This window comes from Urocampus carinirostris, chromosome 4 (genome assembly GCF_059441175.1).
Source record: "Urocampus carinirostris isolate Australia breed hairy pipefish chromosome 4, RoL_Ucar_1.0, whole genome shotgun sequence".
Lineage (NCBI taxonomy): Eukaryota > Metazoa > Chordata > Actinopteri > Syngnathiformes > Syngnathidae > Urocampus > Urocampus carinirostris.
Window position 1 is genome coordinate 19274863 of NC_142352.1, and position 25272 is coordinate 19300134.

The following is a 25272-nucleotide window of genomic DNA, read 5'->3' on the forward strand; positions in this document are numbered from 1 at the left end:
CCTGTGCAGTCCTTTGATCAAGTGTAGTATACCTGGCAGGGGAGATACCATGATCAAGAATGGTCTGCCGTTATGTTGGCATTTGCACCACGTCTCCAGCAGGTTTCTCTAGTGTGTTGGCGCTCTTTAGACTAATCCAGTATTGATTTTTGTAACTGAGAGATGGAATAGGAGCTGTCCACTCCACGCATCGGCCTGGTATTGCAGTACCTAGGGGAACGGTGCATTTGCACTGGTCGCTTCTTGGCCTTTTGGCTAGGATCTTGGCTTAGCCTCTTGGTTAGGAGCAAGTGTCTCGGCCTGTTGGCTTTGAAGTGTATCATGATCAGACTGATAATGGATAATGCATAATGGATAATGAAAAATGGACAATCAACTAATAAAAAATCCCCCCTGTGCAGTCCTTTGAGACATTTTTGTGATTAAGGGCTATATAAATAAATTTGACTTGACTTGACTTGACTATACTCGACTTGGCGGTTAACAGAATTAGAACGCTGTAGATGGAATTTACATATGTTTTTTAGCCGAGTCATATGTACCGATGAGGAAAGAAATAACTGGCTTTTGAGCCATAGGTTCCCAACCCCTGCTGCTGGGCATGAGCGACTCTTAGCAGAGATTATATGCAGAGACAGATGCTTCACTCGTTTGGAAAAACATGTCTGGTGATAAGGGATTTCGTTTGTGAGTATTTGCCTTTTTGATATTGTTGACATTGACTGATTGTTGTAGAACTACCTCAAATAACAAACTACAGCCATTCTAAGCTGACCATCTTTCAGTCCAAAGGTGCCGGGGTGATAATTTAGGGGTGGCACTGGCCAAGTGCAAGTTTCTCCAACACAGGAAATCCCCTTACTTTTGGTCTGCAACTCTGTTTGACCACGTGGAGTTCCTGTGTGCATGCGCCAGACTCTGTGTTTCAAGGTTTTTCAAGAGTTAAAATACGTCAGTACTGACCGAGCGGCCGCAGCCTGTCGGAACACAAACATAGCAAAAAAGTTAAGCAAACAGTCGCTTTCTCAGAACGCACGATGGCAATCCTATTGGCTGACTCTTTACCTCCCCCCACTCTGCAAGGTTTATCCCCTGAACTTTGACCTGTACTGAAAAGCAGAACACACTAAAAAATGTTAAAATCTTGATCTTGACGGCAACTTCTCTATAGGCTGCTCTTTTTCGCCTTCTGAACTTTTGAGTGTCGTTGCAGTAAAAACCTTGGATTTTTTTGTTTATAGTCAAAACAATCCGACACACTTTAATTTAAGTTTGCAGTATCAAGCATTAGTAACAGTGTGTGAAAAATCAAATTAAAGTTGCTGCTCTGTGTCAATTGAAGCTTGTGTAAATTCTTGGTGGCGCTTGCAATCCATTACTAGACTTTTGAGTAGCTTCAACTTAATGTAATTAAAGTGAGAGGGTTTAATAATGTACCAATAAAGGTCAATGTAGCTTAGAATAGAGCTTAAAACGCACTACGGAAGCCTACATATTGGAAAAAAATTCACATCCTTCCATCCTTTTAACGGGCAAGGCTAAATATCAGACGGCGTTAAGACATGGAAGCTGCTGTTAATCTCCACCAGTGACAAAAGAAATAGCTGAATACAGTTGGAGCAGCTGAAAAGAGAGAATAGCTGGAGTATGTCAGAGCTGGTGTAAGTGGCTAACTTTAGCGGCTAACAAGAAAAGCTACTAAAAAGGCCAGTAAATGATTACAAGAGTAAACCAGACTTTTTTTACTGCCATCTGAGTGAGTATTTATGATATTTTAATGGGCTTGATTTTCAGAGACACAGAGCCAAGGCATTCCTCTGCATTAGAGGTAAGATCAGGCCTAAAAAAATTCAGCCTTGGCCCACGGGTATACATGCCCGAACCCGACCGATTAACTTGATCTGAGGAAACAAGTCGGGAGTAAACCCGAACCCCCTTTTTTCTGTTGTTTTTTCATGCTTTTTTTAACATACACATATACATTACCATACAAAAATCTTACTATGTTGTGCAAACAGTACCCTGAAACCGTACAACAAATCAAAATAAACCAAAGCTTTACGTCAGCGCTATGTCTTTTGTCACCGAAGTCAGCTGAGGTACGCAGCTTGGGGTTTACTCGGGGCCGAGTCCCTCAAATCAAGTGTGCACTTGGATTTTGCGGCGGGGCAGCAAACCAATGTGAAAGCGAATCTGAACAAAAAGGCAGGCTACAAGATGCACATAGTGAAATATTTGGCCGAAAAGTGGAAATACATTTTCTTTAAAAACTAATACGCTTTTGACGAGATGCGGAAATGACGTCTGAAATAAAAAATGTAGAAGCGGCATCAGAAAGCAGAGGATGCAAATTTATCTGGATTTTGTGATTTATAGTTAAACCGATAGTTTTGTAAGCATGTCCTTAAGTAAAAATTATCTGAATATTATCACTATAGAAGTAAAAATAACAGCTTATTTTTCAGTTGTACACTGCAAAAAATTAATTCGGACGCCGTTGTCAAAAATGTCTGCTCATCTTAAGTCATTTTCTTCTTCTTGTAAGATATCTTATTTTGTATCTTTAAGAAATACCACATTTATATTTTAAATTAATTAAAATCTTCTTGTCCAGCAGATGGCAGATCAATTTGCTTATTTTTAGAAATGTCATTGACTGTGATTAGCAAAACAAAACTTAAAACGGGCAAATGATCTACCATGTGGTAAATAAGATTGTTTTGCTCATTTTCTGTAGAGGTTTTCTTATTTTACTTGAAAACAAGTTGAAATAACTCACAAATGAATTATTTTTCTGCCAATTTGGTAAAACATATTTTTTAATCAATTTTTAGACAATCTATGGCCACATGCGGCCCTTCAAGCTTTATATTCCGGCCCTTTGAACAAAAAGTAGCTAAGGCTTATTTTAAGTAAGTTGAAATAACTAAGAAAATAAAAATGATTTATTTTATTTGATTTTAGTTTTAGTTTTTTTGCAGTGCATCGGTGGGCAAACTATGGCCCTTGTGCCACACACGGCCCGTCACGCTTTTTAGTACTACACTGCAAACTTACCTGTTTAAAATAAAGTATTGCTTTCTTATTTTCTTTTATTCCACTGGTATAATACTTTCCTCGATTTTAAAATTACTCATTTAACTAAAAAACAAGTTAAAATTTCAAAAATAAGAAAAAAATAGAAAATGTATCTGTTAGTGGTAGTAATTTTCTTCCATTTTTTAATAAGCAAATACGAGAACAAGACTTTAAAACAAGTCAGAAACGACACCTACAACAGCTACATATTTTATACCTCATTTTATATTTCTTTCTATAATAAGGTACTGCACAAAAAGTACAATTAAAAAATTGTACAACAAATACAAAGTAAACCAGTTGGCAGAAAACTATGCTCGTTTTTGTGATTTTTTCTTCTTTTAAGATATTTTATCTCTTTTCTTGAAACACAGGTATTTATCCCTGCATAACACGCAACCCTTAATTTTTATTAAAAATCTGTATAACATTTGGTTTAGCTTTTTCTTAGCTCAAACTTTGCAGTTGGATGAGTCAGGAATTAAACCCGGGTCGCGGCGTTGGGGGCGCCGAATCCTAACCTCTATACCACGAGTGATATAGATGACATTTGAAAAGGCATTTAATTGTATCTCTTCATCACAATATTTGTGTTCACAGTACCAGAGACGGATATTAATTTTGTTGTTCACTTCACATGTTGCAATGATAATAAACTCTATTCTTCTATTCTGAGCATTGTAAGTGACAAACATTGTTGAATATGTGCGGCTATTAGTAAAATGATTTATTGTCACATAAAATATGTTCACTCTACCAACTTTAAATCTACGATGTAAATATTTAACGTCCTTCAAAGTCCGATTCTTCATTAGATACACCAAAGAGATGTTTCTCTCACTTTACCTCTTATGCATTTGTTTCTATCTTTCAGGATGACTTTCAAACGTCTCCAATTTCTAACATTAATCTCTGGTACCCTGACTAAAAATAGTGTAACAGTGAGATACGACCTAATGCCTTTTTGTATGACATGTATATCACTGATGGTCCAGTGGTAAGGATTCGGTAGTGACCTGGATTTGATTCCCGTTAAATCCAATGTTATGCGATTGTGGTCTGCCATATTTTATGACAAAAACGAACCCAAACTCTGAGTTTGTTGGTTTTTAGGTAAAAACAAAATGCACGTTAGACATGAATAAACATGTAAAAAAAAATGCTTCAAAATACATTTTTAAAAAAACATACGCTTATATTAAGCATTTTTTTCTGCCAATGGGGTTTGATTTTTCTTTTGCAGTGTGTTTTGTGTAATACCACAGTTATTACATAGGAGAAACCATAAGAACATGTTACGTTCTTACCGGTGGTTGTCTCTCAGTTAATTCCCGAGTCTGTCGTGATTGGCCGCTCTTCGACCGGCGGCGAGCTTTGCCAGCAGGAGGTTGTGGGCAGGCCTATGCCGTTTTTCTCCAATCTCTAATTAGAGATGTCAGGGTGGATCTGTCTGGGAAATTGCACAGTTCAACTCACACATAAACCGGAGCTTGGAAGGCAGCGGGACCGGGATTGTCCTTTTAGTCTGATTTTGTGGCACACAGTTTGGATTCTGATTTGCATTTGGATTATTCCGAGTTATCCATCGCGACCTCAGTAGTGAACCGGTTAACAGTTCCGGGGGAGGTTCGTGTTACCAGCCCCACCTCCCTCTCCACTCTTTAATGTCTCACCCTGAGAGTTTGGAGAGAGACAAACAGTAACAGAGGGATGAAGCATCATTGCAGCAAGTGACAAAGGAACTGGGCCAAGGTGAGAGAGCGAGAGATTTTGTGAAAGAGAGTGTGAGACGTTTTGCAGAGTCATGAAGCATTCTGTCCTGCTTGACGGTTTCCTGCAACATTGCGGTTCCCAGGCCAACCGAAGCAACCTGAACAGGTAGTGCGCCCTCGTGCATCAACTTTGATCCCGTCTTGATCAGGAAGTGTTTTTTCAATTTTTTTCGGGTTTGTCTGTGTCTCCCTTGTGGGACTTTCCCCGTGGTTGCTGTGGTTGCTCAAAGTCTGAGAGTACCTTTGAGTCTGCATGGAGGGTTTCCACTCCAAAGGTTGTGGAAATTGCCGCTCTGCTCCTTTTTGATTTATTGACTTGTGTCGGGACAATTAAAGGGGTTTGAGAAAACGTGTTTTGCAAAATAAAAGGTGCTATTACAAGGTTTGGAAAAGTGTAGTAAAACAATCAAAATAATCATGTTTGAAGTCATTTTTGTATTTATTAAACTATTGTTATGATTGTATTTATGTAGGGCTGCCAAATATTAAAAACCCTATTTAAGAATGAATGAAGAGTTTTTAGACTTGACATTTGTTTTTCTCGTAGTGTTTATTTGTAGGTTGGAAGTGCCTTTTAGACAATATTATCGTTTAAAAAGAATAACTGCAAACGACAAAGTAGCGATCATTAATAACTGAATTTTACAAATTTGAATATAACTGTTTAGTATTCGTGCCAATCAGAAATTTCAATACAAAGATGAACATTGCTCAAGTTGTTTGAGTGAGGTTTGTAGTTTTCATGGACAATGCACATTTCAAACTTTGCTATAGAAACCAACATAGTAAACTAGGGAAGATTCTTACTATTTGTTAACTCTGTTTACATTTTTAAGTGTATTTATTGTTATTCCTATTTATTTAGAAGATTATTTTACTTATTTTCAGACATATTTGTATTTCATAGTATGAAAAGTAGCAAAATTACCTGGCTTTGTTACGGCGACTCTGTTTTACGAGGTTTTCTCTTTATGGTGTGGAATAAGATGTTTTTCGGGCTCTGTTTACAGCATTTTTCCTCACAATACGACATGAGCAACAACTTATTTTACACGGCCAAAAATGTTTCGAAATCAAACTTTATTACAAGTTACAGTTTGTACAAATCTCTTTGCTATTGGTCCACGTCATATAAAATGCTGACCTGCTATTGGTTTGTGTCAACCCATCATGAAAATGCTGACTTTCTACTGGCTGAACTCCCTCCCACAATGCTTTTCTCCCTCATTTATTCTATTCAAGGCTTGCAGTCATGCTAATGTGAAAAACAAAACATGGTAACCATGGAACCAAAGCTTGTGAATATAAAGAAATACAAATAATGAACACAAATTGCTACCCTTGTTAAGTTGCACGGCCGTAACCAATCAACAATAGGGACTTCTATTAAGAATAAGGATGCAATTAAAGCATGGAAATTCTCAAAAGTTGAAGTTGTAAAATCAGTTTCGTTTTAATTACGCTGTCGGCGACTCTTACCCCGTCTGCACGTCACATCACACCAAAGGTAAATACAATTTCATGTTTCTTTTACTTATATATTTAATCATATACATATATTGACCCTTTGCATGTGAGATCGCATTACCTTCCCCGGCAGAAGCACCCTAGCGGTCAGCACTTGAATTATAATTTGAGTTAAAACAACTATTAATAACGAGGACAAAATAATACAACCACCACTATTTACGCTGGTGGTTTATTGTTATGCTGTGGGCAAGGTTCCAAGCCCAATTCGGAATTGTATCCCTTCTGATGAAGACAAGGCAATGTTTATCTTAATCAAACAAAGGGTCTGGTGTTGTGCCGATGAACAACACTGGCATCCCTCAAGTATTCCGCGAACATTTTTTATAAGATACATTGGATGTAATTCCGAGCAATTTTATGTTACAGTAAGTAGATAGGAGTCACGTCAAAGACACTCAATATAATCGGCCAATACAACAACAATAATTTAATAAGTCAGCTCGTGCTAACTAGCTACGTTAGTTTCTTACAGTTGCTAGTTTTTTACGATATAAACAAGCTGCTTTAATTGCAATTAACCAGCGATTCAAAACAGTAATCTTTTCACACGTATTGAAAGCTGTTATGTGTTCTTGAATAAAGCTTATTACGTGGAAATGAACTATCAAGTTATTAACGGATGAAACTGGACGTTATTCCCTCAAAGTAAATGTTTTTAACATGCTCAAAAGTCATTTCTATACAAGTTGCCCCATGCTTTACTAATTCATTACATTCCGCAAAAATGTAGATATAAAGTAATTTCAGTAACGTTTGCGCGAGGGGGTGCATTTTTTGTAGCATACCAGCTCTTAAGAACTGATAAGCATCCAGAGTTTTATACGCTCTTAGATCAGCACTGGTGTATGGGGATACTCCATTTACAATCTCATAGTTCAGATGGTGTAAACTGCAGTCAGGAAAAGTTGGTTAGATATGTGAATGTGTCAGAAGGTTTGGGTTGGTGCTGAATTTCTCTAAATAGCATTTTTTTGTGCTTTCTGACAAGGTGAGCCACCTCGTCAGACAGTTGAACAATATTGGTTTGACCAGTCATTGCCAATGGTATAGCTTTCGTTGTTTTCTACTGTTAACTGGCCATACCCACTGTTTAATACAGATTACTTCCGTTTGTCATGGTGTCGTCACGTGGTAATACTTACTACTGTATACACTATTTTTTTTTTCTAATTTGGGTTACACGATTATCTTTCTCAAATAAGACCATTTAAATTTCTTACAGTACAACTTGGTATTAACATAATAATTACATCATAACAGCATAGTAATAACGTGATAAGTTGTTCTTCTTCAAATTCATATCAAATTGGTAGCCCCTTGGCTAATAAGTACGTAACTCAAAATGTAGCTCTGAGCGCCAAAAAGGTTGGTGACCCTCAAGGAAAATGATTCATATGATTTCTAGGTCGTATTGTATTGCAAATTTTAGTTTTGTGTGTATGCGTGTGTGTGTGTGTGTGTTCTATGGAGCAGTCAAATATTCAATAGCCATCATCGGCCCCCCACTGATTCTTTCAACCTTGTTTGCCGACCCGTCTGACTTCCTCTTCCCCGCCGGATCCTCGCTAATACAAACAGACACATTTGCAAATTTATGCATTTATTCTGCATCAACTACTTGCGCATTTGCTCTGTGGCGACGGCTCTGTTTGAGTTGTCCACGCCTCCAAACACGCAGCCACTATGATGTCACCCTTCTACTGGGCTTTTGTCGGGTGATAGACAAGCCCATTCAGTCGCTCTGCCCAAGCGGAGGTCATTTAGATTGCAAACAAAGAAAGAAAAAAAGAAACTCCAGGCAGTCGGCCAGAGCAGAGTCTTCTTCCCCTTCCTGATTTGCTGCATGAAAAAAATAAATATCCTTCTTGTAATGATTCTCATTAGTGATAGGAATTACAGCTCTTTCGGCTCCCACATGATGCTTTAATCAAGATATTATTGAATTTACTTTAAAGAGACAAATCAAAACAACTGTTAGGATAAATAGTTAACCTAATAGAGATACCCCAAGCCTAGTGCAGCTGTTGACAATATGTGGCTCCGGAGCCACATGCGGCTCTTTAGTGCTGCCGAGCGGTTCCCTGCTGCTGTTCCTAGAAATCTTTCACATGTCAAGTCAAGTCAAGTCATTTTTATTTGTATACTGGCTAGAAAAATATATTTTTATTTCAACATGGTTTGTGTAAGAGGATTGGTCCTCGGCTTTTCTCTCTTTCTCGACTGTGGCCAGTTTTGTGGCACGAGCTTTGCCCCTTTTAAGGGGAAGCATCATAAGGCAAGGCAGGTGTCTGTTTTCGACAAATCGTCCATGAACCCCAAAGGTATAAAGAAAAATATAACCGAGGAGAACAGAGGATTTAATGTTTCTTGGATCAAATTGTTTGCATTCATTGCCCGGATGTTTTTCTCTGTTAAGTTGTCAAATAACAAAAACAGTAATGTAGAATGAACTTTACTGGGAAAGCATGATACATTTGCAGCAGAGTATCTGCATCTCCAAACTACACTGCCACCGTGAGTTTTGTTGCAACCCAGGAGATAACAAAGCATTTCAACCGTTCACAAATGTCAATTAATATCTGCTTTTGTGGAGCTGCATGCTGCCTCGTGGCTCTGTGGCACTCCCAAGTGGCTCCCTGGTTCTTTTTTGACAAACCACGACCCCAACAACCTCGCCTAAGTAGAATGCCCAGCAACACCAAGCCCGATAATGCCGGGTCATTGTGTTACCAATAATAATGAAACTATATGCAAAAATGGATTAATAATCATATTAAAATCTGTATAAAAGTAAGATTCAGATTCAGATATACTTTATTTTCATTCTTGTACACATGTATACAGAACGAAATGTCGATACATCTGACCCGCACAGTTTCCTTGAATGTACAGCTATAAATATGTAGCATTTAGTTGGAGTATTGAAATACTAAATAATATACTAAATAATTATAGCTATGAGTACGTTACAGTAGTGCAAAGAGTGCAAGAGGAGCAGCTGAACAGATGCGCAAAATGGGCAGTCAGGTAAACAAGTCACTATACAATAACAATAATAAGTAAGATGATAATTGCACGGTTTGGTCACTTTGGGTCTCTGTTGTTTGTCTCCTTCCTTGTGCTTTGCAGCACTCCTGCAAAAATAAAAAGATAGGCAGTCAACCACTAAAGATTTGCATTTTGAAAGTGCCTCAAATTACAGGGACTGATTCAGCTTCTTTTAAGCCAGGGGCAACATATCATGATTTGCCCATTGCCCTCACCTGTGCCCGTTTTTTTTCGCTCCAGCTGCTGCTCGTTTCCTGAATGGTTCCCCTCCTATTTAAATTCAGTTCTCTCATTCACTCCTGGTTGGTCCGTCAGCGAACCTCCGCACTTGCAGGGCAAGCATTTTTTGACTCTGTATCCCGTATCCTGTATCAATCCCCTGTCCCAAGCTTCCCGATCCTCTCCGATCTCTGACCACGCTCTGATCTCCCGTCCGGGCTGCCCGACCTGTTTCTGTCCAACGACCATGCTCCAATCTCCCGTCCCGGCTGCTCGACTCATTGCCGCCCTTCAATCATGCTCTGATCTCGTGGGCTTCCTGCTTCTCCTGCCCAGAATTCACAGAATCACTGGCGTTTATTTTCCCGCGCCTGACTTCTCCGCTTCTGCAATAAAGCTTGGTGTGAAACGTTACGCGTTTGGGTCTGCTGTCTGTTCTGGTTCTGACACAACATGGCAGAGAAAAACATTTGTATGGCGGACAGACTAGTAAATTAAAAGCAGTAAAAGTGTGCATTAGCTGGAGGGTTGAGAGTCTTGTCAGAAGCTCACAATTAAATTGTAAGATTTGATTATAAAATGATTATTGGGTTTTTTTTCACTACCATTTAATCTCGTGTAGTGTTTATTAAAGGTGCATTTGTAAACAAATAAGCAAAACAACGAAATAATTTTATGCCACTATACTCTCTTTAACTCGGGGAAACTAATGCAGACAGGAAAGTAACAAAAATAGCATAAAAGATCATTTCTGTTTTTCCTTTTTTGATGCAAATGTTTACCTGAATATGAGAACTTCATTGTTAGAATTCATATCTTTCATGGAGAGCTTCTTTAAACTTCTACAATGACACCAAAGGTGCTATTTTTTTCTAATATTGTATTTTTGTATTGCCTTAAAACAAGTTACAGATGCACTGTTTAAGTAAAACAACAAAGGGGATTGGGTATTCAATGTTCTCTGGTTGATTAATAACAGACGGCGCAGACAGCTACAGTAGGCGCTTTGTGAGTGGTGCCTAGCTTTGGTGACATCTACTAAACATATTGAAGCCTACAAGTCATTTTCTGACCCCATGCAGCTCATTTTTCTCTTGTGCTTCTCTCAGAATGTTCTCACAGGTCATTCCCAATGATGGGGTGCGCCACATTTGGCCGACGGGCCATGAGTTTGACACGTTATAAGCACTTTCTAACCATGAATAGCATTCAAATGAATCAAAATCTGGGTAAAGTTCCTGCTTTGCCATTGATATTCTACTCCATATTGAAATCCCAGAGACGCCAAAAAGCTGGCTCCCTTTATTCACTTCAAAGACCCAGCTCATGGAGGCATTACGTTTGCAAAGGACACATCATTAATTTTCATTCTATTAAACTTGATTTCTTTCTTTTTGTCCTCCGTATTGAAGTCATAGCGAAGGCACTACGCATATTGAGCAATCACCTGCGCCTTCGATAGTGAAAAAAGTGTTCCGAAGGGAGCCGGCTTCCGTCGTTCACTTCAAAGAGGACCGCTCATTGAGCCATTGCAATTGCGGAGGACACATCACTCATTGTCATTTCTTCTGTCTTATTTGTGCAGTTGGGATGACAGCAGCTCGGTGAGCAGCGGCATCAGCGACAATATCGACACGGATGACATCAACACAAGCTCCTCCATCTCTTCCTACGCTAACACGCCGGCAGCACAACGCAAAGGCCTTAGCACTCAGGTGGTGTACCTTAAAGGCCCAGTGTGTTACTGTATAGCGACCCTATGTAATTTAAAAATGCATCTTGAACACTCCTGACTTGATTCTTGGAGGCGTCGAGTACAAAGTCAACAAGTGCAGGCGATTACCGTAAATACCAAACTACCTGATTAACTTATTCAGTGCCAGACGTTTCCTTTGAATAGGAAGAGCCAGTACCAGGCATTTTTTTGACTCATTTTTGATGGCTTACGGAAATGTATGTTTTGGGAAATAACAGTTGAGTTTCTTAAAAATACTCACAATAAATTATAATAAACCTCTAAAAAAACATTTCTCTGTGAAAACACGCATTTCTAGTAAACCTTTCACTTTTTTGGCGTAGGATTTGTGATACTTCCATTATGTTAACAATGCTTTCTATTAACACAAGGACACTTAGCTTACAAAAGAAACATTTGATTGTCACGTAGCGGAGCTGGAAACAGGAAAAAAGCACCCATTCGCATAGACATACTCACAATTTATTGGGGGAAGGATTAGGAGGGTGCGCACACTCGATCCGGGGATTGATGGTAGCGGAGTGGATTAGAAATCCAAACAAAAGAAAACTTGTCAAAAACAAACAAACGGATCAGACCAAAACCAAAACAGGATCAAATACGGGCAGATTCACAGAACTAGGCATTTAACAGGTTTTAACAGACGTCTCACGGAGTTTAACCAGGTTTAACAAACGTTCCAGCCCCGCGCAGTACAAAGGAGCGCGCTTAAGTACTCCAAGTGCAATCAGTGCAATGCGTCTCAGCTGGTGTCAAGGCGCGGGGCTAGCTGGGCACCATGATAACCGTGCAGGACATGACATTTATTGCAAGAACACTCAACTTATGCATGAACGAAATATGACCTTTGCAAGAACTTTTCAGCGTTCAAGGTTTCTGGTGATTTTGTGCACAAAACGTCATCCCTCTGTGTTTGGGGCGATGACGGAGGGACTTGGTTAGCGTTGAAGCGTGAATTGCCTGTACTTATACCTTTGGTTTACTCACCACACTGCTTCACGCCTACTCTCCATATCGGCAGCCCACACACTCTCATTTCCTAGATAGAGAAAGCAATACCAGCAGGAAGTGGGTGCTTCCTCGATGTCTGAATGATCTGATCAAAGCCACTCCCCCCCATCTAAATGTGATTTATCATACGAAAACCATTCCCAGAGGCTTGATACTTACGAACGAGCTACAACAGTTTTTTTTTTTCAATAATACAAAATTAAAAACACATATTTATATGTAAATTTAAGGAAAAAATGACTTTGTTTTTATAATAGCCACACTGGATTTAAAGCCAAAGGCTTAAACTGCCATAAACAAGAACTGATTCACGCCCATTTCTTACATTTTAAAAAATCAACGGCGAAATGTCTAGTACATAAAAGTAACACACTTCAGCTACAATCTAAACTACAATAACCGATAGAGAGGAATTATTACACACTGCTGCTTTAGCAATGCAATTTCAGGTGAAATATTAAAGATCAATGTCTTGCCTACTGTACATACAAAAAAGTTCTCTACATAATATTTCTCAATTTAAGTCACAAAATTATTTTACTGTATTTTTCAAATAATATGTATATTATTGTTATGCTGTGGGCAAGGTTGGGCAATGTGTATATATATATATATATATATATATATATATCCATCCATTATCTGCACCGCTTATCCTCAGTACGGTCGCGGGGGGGTTGAAGCCCATCACAGCTATCTCCGGTCTGTTGGCAGGGGACACCCTGAACTGGTTGCCAGCCAGTCGCAGGGCACACAGGGAAAGACAACTGACTCGCTCATTCAGACCTAGGGACAATTTGGACCGGCCAATTAAACTGACGTTCATGTTTTTGGAATGTGGGAGGAAACCGGAGTGCCCGGAGGAAACCCACGCAAGCACGGGGAGAACATGCAAACTCCTCACAGGAAGGCTGGTAGCTGGATTTGAACCTATGACCTCAGAACTGTGCTACGCACGCGATAACCGCTGCGCCGCCTATATATATATAACATATAACAGTGCCCCTGTTTTACAATCTATGCTGAACTATTCCATATCATTTGAAACAGATGATTTTTACTACTTCTAAGAAGCAGTTGCCATAAAGACCTTATTATTGCAAAGATTTGAAGTAGAATCAAAGAGAAGCACAGAAATATTCGAGTCAGGTTGATGTAGTGCACATCATCTGAAAAGACATGTTTCATATTGGCCGCCTTCGTACGGCGGTATGTTTTTAATAGTCTTTGAACAGAACTTCTTTCTAGGGTTGCCGTGGCAACAGCTCAAAAGCAGATGTCATAGCTCAAACAGATGTGAATTAATGTCCGATTTCAAGACTACAGAGACGGGAGCCAACTTCAATCAAGTTGGATTACTTTTTTAGTCTAGAGCTGACTCACTTTATTTTCCTGGTGGTTTTCAAAATGTTGATGATGTTGTAAATATGAGAGTAGTCGGCTACTGTACATGTCCGCCTGAAGTGACTCACTCGGAAAACAAAATTGGGTTGACGTGAATCAAATTGGGGGATAGTTTTAAAGCCTCAGTGCCAATTAAATAGCAAGCCATAGTTAAAGGAGCTATTTAGACAATGGAATGTTGCCAAATACTGTGATTCAAGCATTTTGCGCCTTCTTTCTACTATTTCATTCTCTAGCCACTAATGTTAGCCTTTGGCTGCTTTGTAATGGTCCCTGCTAGACGCTTTTGTTGGCTGTTCATGCTTTATCTTTAAGTATCACTTTTACACATTTTCCAGCTAAGCCTTGCATGTGATGATCTCAGAGACCTGTTTCTCAGGAATAGGGCACTCTTCTCCTCTTATTCTTTCTCTAGCCATCTATCCAGCACCTTGGCTGCAGGTTATGGCGCCCAGCTAGCCGCTGCTGATATTGTTAACCGCACCTGCTTTTTCCTTAAGTGTCACTCACCTTCCACAGCTGGTTATGCAAGCGGATGTCGTAGAGTCCTGTGATTCTCTCATTTTCTACTTTTCTTCCAACGTTACCCTCTGTAGTCACTTATGTTAGCCACTTGGCTTCAGGTAAGAACTAGCTGCTATTGTTATTGTCATTTTCTCTTGCTTCATCCTTCAGCGCTCAACTGCAAGGGAATGTCGCAGATTCCGACACCTTCCACTTTTTCACCACTGTTTCCTTCTCTAGCCACTCATTTTAGCCACTTGGCCATCAGGCTATGGTTCGTTACTGTATGCTGCTCCATGTAAATGAAGCTTGCTTCGTCCTTCATTGACACGCGCTTTCCATAGCTGGTCATAATTTCTATAGTACAGGGTCTAAATGCTTGACTGTCCTTTTCAGTAGCCTCTCTGGTAAGCCACTAAAGTTAGCTGATTACAACAGCTCTGACCAACTTTACCTGTTTGCTCTTTTCAGTCGCTCTGGGTGTATTCAGCTTGCTCTGTCTTTTATTCTCACGGGCGATGATTAACAGCAGCTGTCATGTCTTATTGCTGGGCTGAAATTTATCACTGCTCACGCAAAAAATATAGACGTAGGCTTCCAAAATTCCCCAAGTGGTATACTTCAAACTACAATCACCTGTAGCTGTGAATTTCACATTAACTTTAAAGCAGCTATTTATTTATTTCATCTTATCGTGAGCATTTAGAATTGAACCTGGCGTGACAACATTGTGATATTTTTTAAATATTGACTTCTGCTTATCTTGACAGCCTGTGACAGATGCTGAGAAGCACTCAGTGTCCCAGGCCTGGTCTGCAGACGGGGTGAAGAAGTCAGACGGAGGCTCGGACAGCGGAGTCAAAATGGAGCCTGGCTCCAAATGGAGTCGCCGGAATCCGTCCGACATCTCAGATGAATCGGACAAGGGCGGCTCGGGCAGAAAGACGGCAGCCGTTTCTCACACGGGTTCCTGGAGAAGAGGTGTTAGCACACAAGTGGGGGTGACCCCACCACGGACCAAAAGCACCAGCAGCACATGCTCCACTGGTTCTGTCGCTGTTAAAAGTCACATTTCAGGTAACATGTTTGATTTTGAGATTGCTTAACTTCTATATATTTTTGTCATATACAATTACTTTGCTAATTACATATTTAGGTCCCTATTTAGTTAGTTTGCAATATAGCGAGCTACCAAGCTGGAATACCGAACTAAGTGATATTATGGGGTAACTTAACTTGATTAAGATAGCTAAATCAACTTAGCTATGTAGTTTAGCTACCTAAATTCACGGTTCTTGGTACGTATGTATGTCTCTATTTAGTTTGTTTACAATCTATCTTTACAGCTAGCTTGAATAACTAGCTAAAATAGCTTCTTCAAAAAGGTAAGCCAGCTAAGTGAGCAAAGTAGGAAAGCTACCTAAAATGATCTAAAATAGATCATTACTAAATTAATCTTGTTTACTTAGCTAGATAGTTTATCCCAATAAGACATCTATTGGTCTGGAAAGAGCTCATTTTCAATCTAGCTGAGCTACTAAATGTAGCTAGCTATACTATCTTGCTAAGCTTGCCAAACTACCCATCTAAACACGTCAAACTACCCAGCCAAGCTAGTTAATTTAACATAGTAGGCGAGCTCATTAAGCTAAGTAGTATAGCTACCTAAACTACCTAGCTTAGGTAGCTTATTAACCTATTTATTTATGTGCTCTAGATAATTAGTTAAACAACAATAATAATTACTAATTAAATTTATGGGCGTCTTTCACGACACTTAAGATCACCGAACAGGAGAAAAATGTAAACACGCAATGTTGGAAACATCATTTTACAAAATTTAAAGCTGGCTAAACTGACTCTTCAGTTGATTAACTCATACCTAGTTAACTTAGCTGGCTTGGCGAGGTAATTTAGCTAGCTAGTAAGAAAGATTGAAAATTACATTACTCCTGAAATTATTTAGTAAGTAGCTAGCTAAACGTTTTATCGATGGATGGATGGACAAATAATGGATGGACGGTAGATGAAAGATAGTAGAATGTATAGATGGATAAATAGATGGATAGATATATATGAATGAATGAGACTTAATTTTCAAACTTGAGAAAAACAAAACAAAACCATGACACACTTAAACTTTTCATGGTGGTTCTCACCGGTTGGATCTTAAAGGTATTACAACCCCTCAAGTTATTGCTTCCTTTTCATGTGAATACTTTTTGGATGTTCTCTGGCAATACATATTTGTTGACTTTAAATCGCGGTTGCGAAGTGGAAAACTCCAGTTTTAACAATTTGGACTGCAGAAAAAAAATAATGGTGTGATCACAGTATCCTGCCTTGTGTATAGTTCTTATTGCACGTTTTTGAAGTATAAAAAAGGGGATGGAGTGAACTTTTGTAATTATTGCCCCAGACTTCTGCACAGAACGTTAAACATTGCAAAACTAGAGAACAATATAATAAATGCATTGCATTATACTTTAAAAAGAATTTAGCTTTATTGATAATTTGAATGATTTTAGATATTTTAGTTTGTATGTTTCATATGTGTTTTTTTTCAGTTTAAATTACTGTCTATTGGAACTCCTAAAAATTAAATTGGATACAGTATCTATGGCAACACCATCCATTTTCACCACCAGGTCTAGATTTGCATTGTGATTACAGAAGAACATCACTTTATTTTTTTTAGATTTAATTTATGTTTATCTATTCATGTTTTTTTAGGTTAATTGTTCACGGTTTGTATTTGTTGCTAGACTAATATACTAGACAGATATATATATTAAGCTAGCCAGGAATATAGCTAGACAGACTCGTGTTACCAAGTTTAGCTTGCTAAGTTAGCTAGTTTAACTACGTGGTTTAGCCAGCTAGTTGGAAAGATTACGAAGTGCCTTGCCACAGACATAATTTCATAGGTAGCTAGCGAATTACCAGCTCAGTAGCCTAGATGGTAGTGTGCCGGCTTTGAGACTGGGAGGTCGCTGGTTCGCGCCTCGACCGACACATACCTAATTGGTATAATGGCGGCGCCCTCTGGCTGCGGCTGCACCGACGCGCTACAACGGGTCAGGTGTATCGACATTTCGTTCTGTGTACATTGTTACAAAGAATGACAATACAAAGGAAATTATTATTATTATTATTATTATTAAATGTATGACAGACAGACAGAAAGACAAATTAAAATAACTAAACCTCCATCCATTTATTATTTTTATTGCTGGCTAGCTAGCTAAGACAGTATTGAGATTGATTTATGACTTGTTAGCTAGATCGATAGCTTAAGTATCAATGTACTTAAGTTTTGACTGTTCAAAAAGGTAGTCGGATTGCTTGTGATAAATATTTAGTTGGGTTGCTGGCTGAATTAGTATTCAGCTAAATTTCAACCTTTTGAGCTGGCCATCTAATAGGACCAAACTGCTGTGTGTGGCTTCATGCCAGCCATTTTACGCACCACTTTTTTCATTCCGTAGGTAAAACAGACGACATCAAAGTATCCGAAAAGGGCTGTCTTTCTCCACGTTCCACCGACGTCAACCGCGACTCAACCGATGCGACAAAACAATCAATCTCCACCACTTCCAGCACCCTCGCAGAGCACCAGACGCACACCTCACGTACACCAACCAGCACATTCGGCTTCAAGAAACAAAACCACGGCATGGTGGCCATGGTCACAGCTAGCGGCGCCACAGTCACAAGTGGCTCGGCCACTCTTGGGAAAATCCCCAAATCCGGAGTACGCTCACTGGTGGGATTGAAGGCAGGAGGTCAGGATGGTGGGCTGCTGCTAGGACACCACGATGATGGTTTCCTTTCGTTGAGCGCCCGTTCCACACTCCAGTACCGAAGCCTACCTAGGCCCGGCCGCTCGGGCTCGGCTGCCCGCAACGGAAACCGTTCATCCACCAGCAGCATTGAGGCAGCTGTCCTCTCTGTCACGTCGCACGGGAAAAACTCCATGAGCAAAGCCAATGGATCCGGAAGTTTGTTGGCCAATCAGACCGATCGCGAGAAGGGTGTACCAGATATCGACAACTTCAGGAGTGGGGGATCGGCGACGGTTCCGCTTACGGGAAGGCAGCAGGTTTCGTCACCAACGCTACGCAGGTTAGCACAATAATTTATAATTCAAACCGTTGTTTTAGGAACTGCAATTTTGGCCCACTCCTCTTGGCAAAATTGTTTCAAATCTGCCATATTGGAGGGTTTTAAAGCATGAACTGCCCATTTGAGGTCCCACCACAGCACCTCAATTGGATTTGAATATGAAGTTTGACTTGGCCACTCCAAAACCTTCATTTTGTTTTTTGAGCCATTAAGGTGGGCTTGCTGGTGCGTTTTGGATCGTTGTCCTGCTGCATGATCCAAGAGTGCTTGATTTTGATGGTCCAAACCGATGGCTGGATGTTCTCATTCAGGGGTTTCTGGTTCACACCAGAATTCCTTATTATGTTAACCATGGCCTGAGGCAGCGAAGCAGCCCCAGACCATCACACTGCCACCACCATACTTTGCTGTTCACAAAATGTAGTTTTTGTCAAATGCTGTGCCATTTTTTACGCCAGATGTCACGGGCTGCAATCATTCCGTAAGGTTCATTTTTTGACTTAAAAGTCCACATAATGTTTCCCCAAAAGTCTTGAGAATAATCAAGATGCTTTTTGGCAAATAGGAGACGACTCTTTGTGTTCCATTTTTGGCCAGTGTCTTTCATATGGTGGCGTCATTAACAGTACTTAGTCTAGGTCTGCTTTTCGCCTCAGAACCAGGACATATTATTATGGTTGACTGAATAATGAGTTCTGATGTTACCAGAAGATCTTGAAGGAGAAAGTCTGGCCATCAGTTCATGCCCTCAAACTCGAGCGCTCTTAGATTATGCAACAGGACAATGATCCTAAACACAAAATTCACTTCTGAATGGCCCAAAAAACAAAGCACATGTAAGGTTCTGGAGTGTTTAAGTCCGCATTTAAATCCTATTGTTATGTTGTAGAGTGAACTAAAACAGGTAGTGTATTTCAGAAAACCCTCAAATATTTTACTTCATTTTGAAAAGAGTGGGCCAAAATTTCTCCACAGCGTTGTGAAACACTCAATACCAATTATGGTCAACGTTTGATTTCGGTTATCGCAGCTAAAGTAGGCCCAACTTGCTATTAGGTTAGAATTTTGAGTTATCTGTCGGCATTATCGTGTGTTTTGGAGTAAATATTTGTGGATCGTCCTTGATATGACGAAGCCATTTTTGCGGACATTCAAAGACGTTCAAGGCGGCCAGGGAACATAATGGAGAGATACGCCGGCTTAATACTTTTTGGGTTTCTTGTTTCAGACTGATAGCTATGTTTTGCTAATGAGTATATTTCGATTCCCACAAATTTAAGCTTTCCAATGATATATGACATGATGTATTTCCGTCACTGGTGACACCGCACTGACATAAGTTTAATTAATAAATTATCAAAAGTGTAGTGGCCCGCAGAAGGGCTGTCATATCGTTAAGGGGTTAAGTTACCTCATATTAAAAAAACTCTTTCTGTTTACTGTCTTTTTTTGTAAATATCTTATGTTTCAATGTAGGCACATGTGGCTTATAGACAGGAACATATTGCATATTGGCATTTTTATGACCAATGATAGCAAAAAAATAGCAAAGCAGCATTCCAAAGTATATGACTTTGACCAATCTTAGAAATCCAATCCGTCATTAGCACAAGCAAAACTTTGAATTTTATACATTTTCAGACATTTATATGTTTTTGTTGAGTTTGTATGGTGGGGGGAAATGCTTTAACAAACATTGTTGCGAAAAAACTATGTATTCTCCAACCGGGTGTTAACATTTTTTTGCCATAACTAGCGGTTCTTCTGTACGTTTGAAAAAGGTTCAACTGGCAAATAAAAAAATAAAATAAAATTTATGAGCCCCCGTATTTTTTTACATAAAGAGTGTGCCTTGGCTCACAAAAATTTAAGAAACATTACTCAGGATTCTACTCGAGTTCTCTGTTTTTAAACGTCAAGAAAAACTCGTTAAAATGTTTTATTTTCCCTCACACACTCCCATGAAGGTCATATGAGGTCATTGTCAATAAGAGTCTCAGCTTGAGCACAGGTGATGAGATACGAAAACACCAAAGCAGGGAGGGCCATTGCTAGCTAATGGGAATCTGACTTCAACATGGTGCCCTCATTAATGCCAGCAAGTGATAACTCTTCAGAAAAGCCGCATGCTTCTCTTCTTGCCCTTAACAACAGCACTTTAAACTGAGATTGACTCAGCAATGACGTCGTTGGCTTTTTCATTTAATTGGCCAACTAGTGTGAGGACATGAAAGGTCTTAAATCCAGCACAGCTAATTGATTTTAACTCAATAAAATATGACCAACTGGCGGCCTGGAGGCCACATGGGATAGCCTGTTTATTATTTTTCCTATCTTGATAGTTTAAACAAGTTCCATGCGTTTAAGATAAATTGTGAAATGGAGCATAAAAATATAAATGAAAAAAACAAATGTTTAATACATTAGCTTACATTATAAACAAAATTGATTATAATCGACATGTGGAAAAGATCAAAAAATAGTAAATACATCAAATCTAAAATTGTGTATTTCTGTTAGAATCTTAAAAATATAAATATAAAACATGATACGATATATATCTTAATCCAAACTACTGTATAAATCCCTAATAGTGTGTGTGTGTGTTTGTGTGTGTGTGTGTGTTTGAATGTAACTTATTAGCTCCAAAACAGCTGAAATGATTTTTGTGAAAACATACGCAGTTGTACTTTAGGCCTCCGCGAGTGTCTTAAGCTAGGTTTGGTGTTGAGACATCTCCAATAAATACCGACAAAATCGATAAACATCTGCTTTTGGGAGGTCTCTAGTGCCCTCTGGCGTCCAAATTGGGTACTGCAGCTCTTGACCACCGAGCACTCCAAGCAGCCGAATCCAATTATCTATCGAAACCAACACCTTGATTGATTCAATTGTTAATGTACACGTTTGCACACACGACGGGCTATTTGCTTGTGATGTAAACATTAGAATGCACTGCAGGATTTTTAATGTGTAACAACTCTATTCACCATGAGATGGCTTACTTACACTCTGCACTCTAAAAACAATTGGTAAAACTTGGTGAATCGAGGAGCAATTTATTTTTTATTTTGTTTTTATTTCAGCCAGCTTTTTGTTTTTGCTTGGGCACATCATGAAGAGGTACAGAGGAGACACAACCATGTTTTGGTACTACTGTACTTGTGAAGAAAAGCCCACTACAATAAAAAAAACTAAATGCACAGAATATTTCTAAAAAGTTGTGTCGGCTGATTAATTATTAAATTATGGCATCAAGTGACTAATTATTGGGTCTTCTTATCTCGACTATAAGTGTGATGTCATATCTGTCTATTATAAGTTCGATATAATTATCGTGCACCCCTAATTGTTATCTGTGCTTACTTCAAAACTTCTCTGTTTATTGTGACTTCCATTTATGTTCCCTATTCTTGGACTAGGAAATTAAGTACTTCCTTCAAACTGACACCCGCTTCTACATGTCTCCACTTGTTTCCCCACAGGTTGTTCGGTGGGAAATCCAGCAAACAGGCTCCCGTCACCACAACAGACAACATCAAGAACTCCACCGTTATCTCCAACCTACATGCAACCATGAATCATGTAACCGCCATGGTGGACTCCTCAGATGGAGGCCTGGGAGGTGTGGAGAGTGATACCATCAGCCCCATGTTCGGGGGCCGAGTTCCTGGGTCTGGCACGGGGACGCTAGGTAGTGAACAGGTGAGTCACCAACCAGATTTTGAATTTTATATATTTCTGTTATTGCGACACACACAGGAAGTCTGCAAAACTGGTGTGGAGCTTGGTCATGTGATTTTCTGGAGATGTTGTTTTTAAGAAACAAGAATGCACATGCATCGTCTTTTGTACTACCCAAATATGATTCATAAGGCTTCATCAGAAGTTGTGTGAATCATAAATGATCAAGTCAGCAATCTGGTTTGGGTGGGTGAGGTTTTGTTGTTTCATTGAATCCATGTTCAATACTTTTAATCCCTGCATTGAAAGTAGTGATCATCGTGATGAGGGAAATTAAGAAACAGATCTCTGTGGTAAGAAGAAAAACTATATAAAAGTGTACGCTTACAAAGTTTAACCCAAGAGTTAAACATTGTAAATTTCATAAAAGCACGTAAAGCCCACTGTTAAAGCTCCAACTTTGGAATTAAGCATATTAGGCTGCTTGAACTTTAGTGTTAAAGCATGTTTAACACCAAAGCATTCATGCAAATTTAACTGGGCTGAAGCAAGTTGAACTCAAAAGTTAGATGGACTTTAACTCAAGCATCAAATGGGATTTGTCGCCAGTCTCAAAGCAACCTAAACTCAGAGTTAAAGGTTTAAAAATGTAACCTATTAGGATGCTTCTACTTTCGTATTAAAGCGGGTTTGCTCAGAGTTAAAGCTCCATTAGACTCCAAACAGCTTAAACTCTTAAAGTTTTTTTTTTTTTTTTTTTTTTTTTTTTTTTAACTGAAATGTTAAAACAGCTCCAATACTTGAGTGTAAAGCAGTTCAACCCAGTTAGTATGTAATATTTGAACCCTAGATGGCACTGTTGTCTAATGTGAATGAAAAAACATTGCCACAGAGCACAGAGTAGTAGCAAGTTGCCAGACAAACATGACAGTGACCCTGGGTAGGGATTCCACTGTTTTTTTAATAAAAATGAACATCGGTATGATAATTCTTGTGGGTTTGCCTAGTATTCAAATCAATGTTGTTCTTATTTTAACTGAAACTTTTTTGTACCACTAGAAGGCACTAAATATTACACCCTTTCCTTTTAAAGTTTTAAATTCAGGGCTAATTTTATGAGGCTGATGCAACTCATTAGGTGTACTTAAAGGTAAGTGCAGTAAAAGCTTTGTGCTGCTTTAAAACAAAAGTTAGATCAACTTCAACTCAGGTGTTAAAGCTCTGAATACAGAGTTAAACATATTAGTGCCTCAACGTTTGCGTCAAAGTGGGTTTGACTAGGAGTTAAAGCTTTAATGTTGCTTAAACGGTGGTGCTAAAGCAAATTTAACTCAAAAGTTTTATCAACTTCAACCTCAGCTTTAGAGCACCTTCTATATTTGAGTTAAAGCAGCTTTAACTCAGATCTAAAGCTTTAAATTCAGAGTTAAACCTATTACAATGCTTGAACTTTTACACCGAAATTGGGTTCAACACATAGTTAAAGCTTTAATGATGCTTCAAATCTTGAACTCTTAGTTGAAGTATTTATTCACCTTTAACTCATGAGCTATATCAACTCTAACATGAAAAAGTTCAATCAACTTCAACTATTAAAGCACCTTCATCTCAGAGTTAAACCTAATAATTTGCTTGAGCCTTTGCGTCAAAGCCGGTTTCACTCAGAGTTAACGCTTTAATTTTGCATTAACTCTTGAAAGTGTTAGCAGCTTCAACACAGAAAGATAAATTAACTTCTAATCAGTCATTAAAGCAGCTTCAACTCAGGAAGAAAAAGCCCAATGCTAAAGTTATAGATTTAATTATTAAGATTAAGTTGATTTAACCTTTCATCGAACGCGTTACAGGTTTAATATTTGACAACATTTGCAAAACAAATAGTCATAATAAACACTGAATTTTTCACTTTTGAACCCAATTAAGGGCTGATTATTTTCTTGAGGGTCATTTATATACTGGTTGTCTTGCCACAGGCCTCCAGTCCCGGATCAGTCTACTCCTCCACCGGACCGTCCAACAGTCTGACTTGGGGCACGACATTCAGCGGCTCCTCAGCACAAAGCAGGGAGAGCACGCTGGGAGGGCACGGGGGAACCGGCAGCGTGGGTTACCCATCGGTCAGCAGCATGCACACCAGCAGCGAGTCTATAGACATGAGCCTTGGCAGTGCCGGAGGAGGAGGCGGACACGGAACCCAAAGAGAGGACACCCTCTCCGCTTTGGGACGCACAGGAAGCGTCAAGACAGGGGTGTCAGAGAGGTGAGAGCGGAGAAATTCTATGAATCAATAGGAATGTCATCCTGTGGAGCTGTATTGAATGGCGTCAACTATTCCGTTTCATTCGGAAGTAATAGAGTATTGTACAATTTACAATATTGCCTTTATTCGAAATCTCCAGAAAGAACACAGGATTCCTTCATTCGCCATCGTCGTGCCCTCTTTGCACTGCATCTAGCAGGACATAGCCTGCCATCGTTGAACCAGTTCATTGTGTGTGTGGTGAGAAGCAGGCAGAGATGATATATGTTAGCTTTTTGATGAATTTACTAATCATGTTGTAGCCTGACGGATAGACAGTCAGGTTTCCAGATAGATAGATAGATAGATAGATAGATAGATAGATAGATAGATAGATAGATAGAGAGAGAGATAGATAGATAGATAGATAGATAGATAGATAGATAGATAGATAGATAGATAGATAGATAGATAGATAGATAGATAGATAGATAGATAGATAGATAGATAGATAGATAGATAGATAGATAGATACTTTATTCATTCCCATAGATAAATTCACAATACACAATTTCCATTTACTTTTCTTCCTTCTTTACTTGGAAAAACAAAAGGAAATAAATGTTTTACTTTGTTTTGTTTTTAAACACATCTTTTGATTCGACTAGTCCAAGCTCAGTTTTTGTTGTACATTATGAAAACATATTTTTTTAATAATACGCATTTTTGGCATTGGGAAAAGAAGGATAGCAATACTAAAACCATATAAAATGATCCAATGTGTTGCTCTATTTTACTATTTAGCTCGTGTGCGGCACAGTTCTGAGGTCATGAGATCGAACATTCCTGTGTGGAGTTTGCATGTTCTCCCCATGCTTGTGTGGATTTCCTCCGGGCACTCC

General features: G+C 39.1%; 1 protein-coding gene across 5 annotated transcripts in view; it reads left to right on the forward strand.

Annotated features, from left to right (window-relative positions):
- Positions 1-25272, forward strand: part of LOC148367052 (protein HTATIP2-like) — a 244274-nt gene that overhangs the window by 93991 nt on the left and 125011 nt on the right. For 2 of the 5 annotated variants that reach the window (XM_088333847.1, XM_088333846.1), the window contains exons 13-17: positions 11233-11362; positions 15093-15399; positions 17811-18447; positions 21933-22152; positions 24105-24390. In XM_088333847.1, coding sequence (XP_088189973.1) covers positions 11233-11362; positions 15093-15399; positions 17811-18447; positions 21933-22152; positions 24105-24390 — 1580 coding nt within the window. Of the gene's footprint in view, positions 1-11232; positions 11368-13559; positions 13564-15092; positions 15400-17810; positions 18448-21932; positions 22153-24104; positions 24392-25272 lie in introns of all 5 variants that reach the window. The other 3 variants (XM_088333850.1, XM_088333845.1, XM_088333849.1) reach the window with 3 other exon arrangements.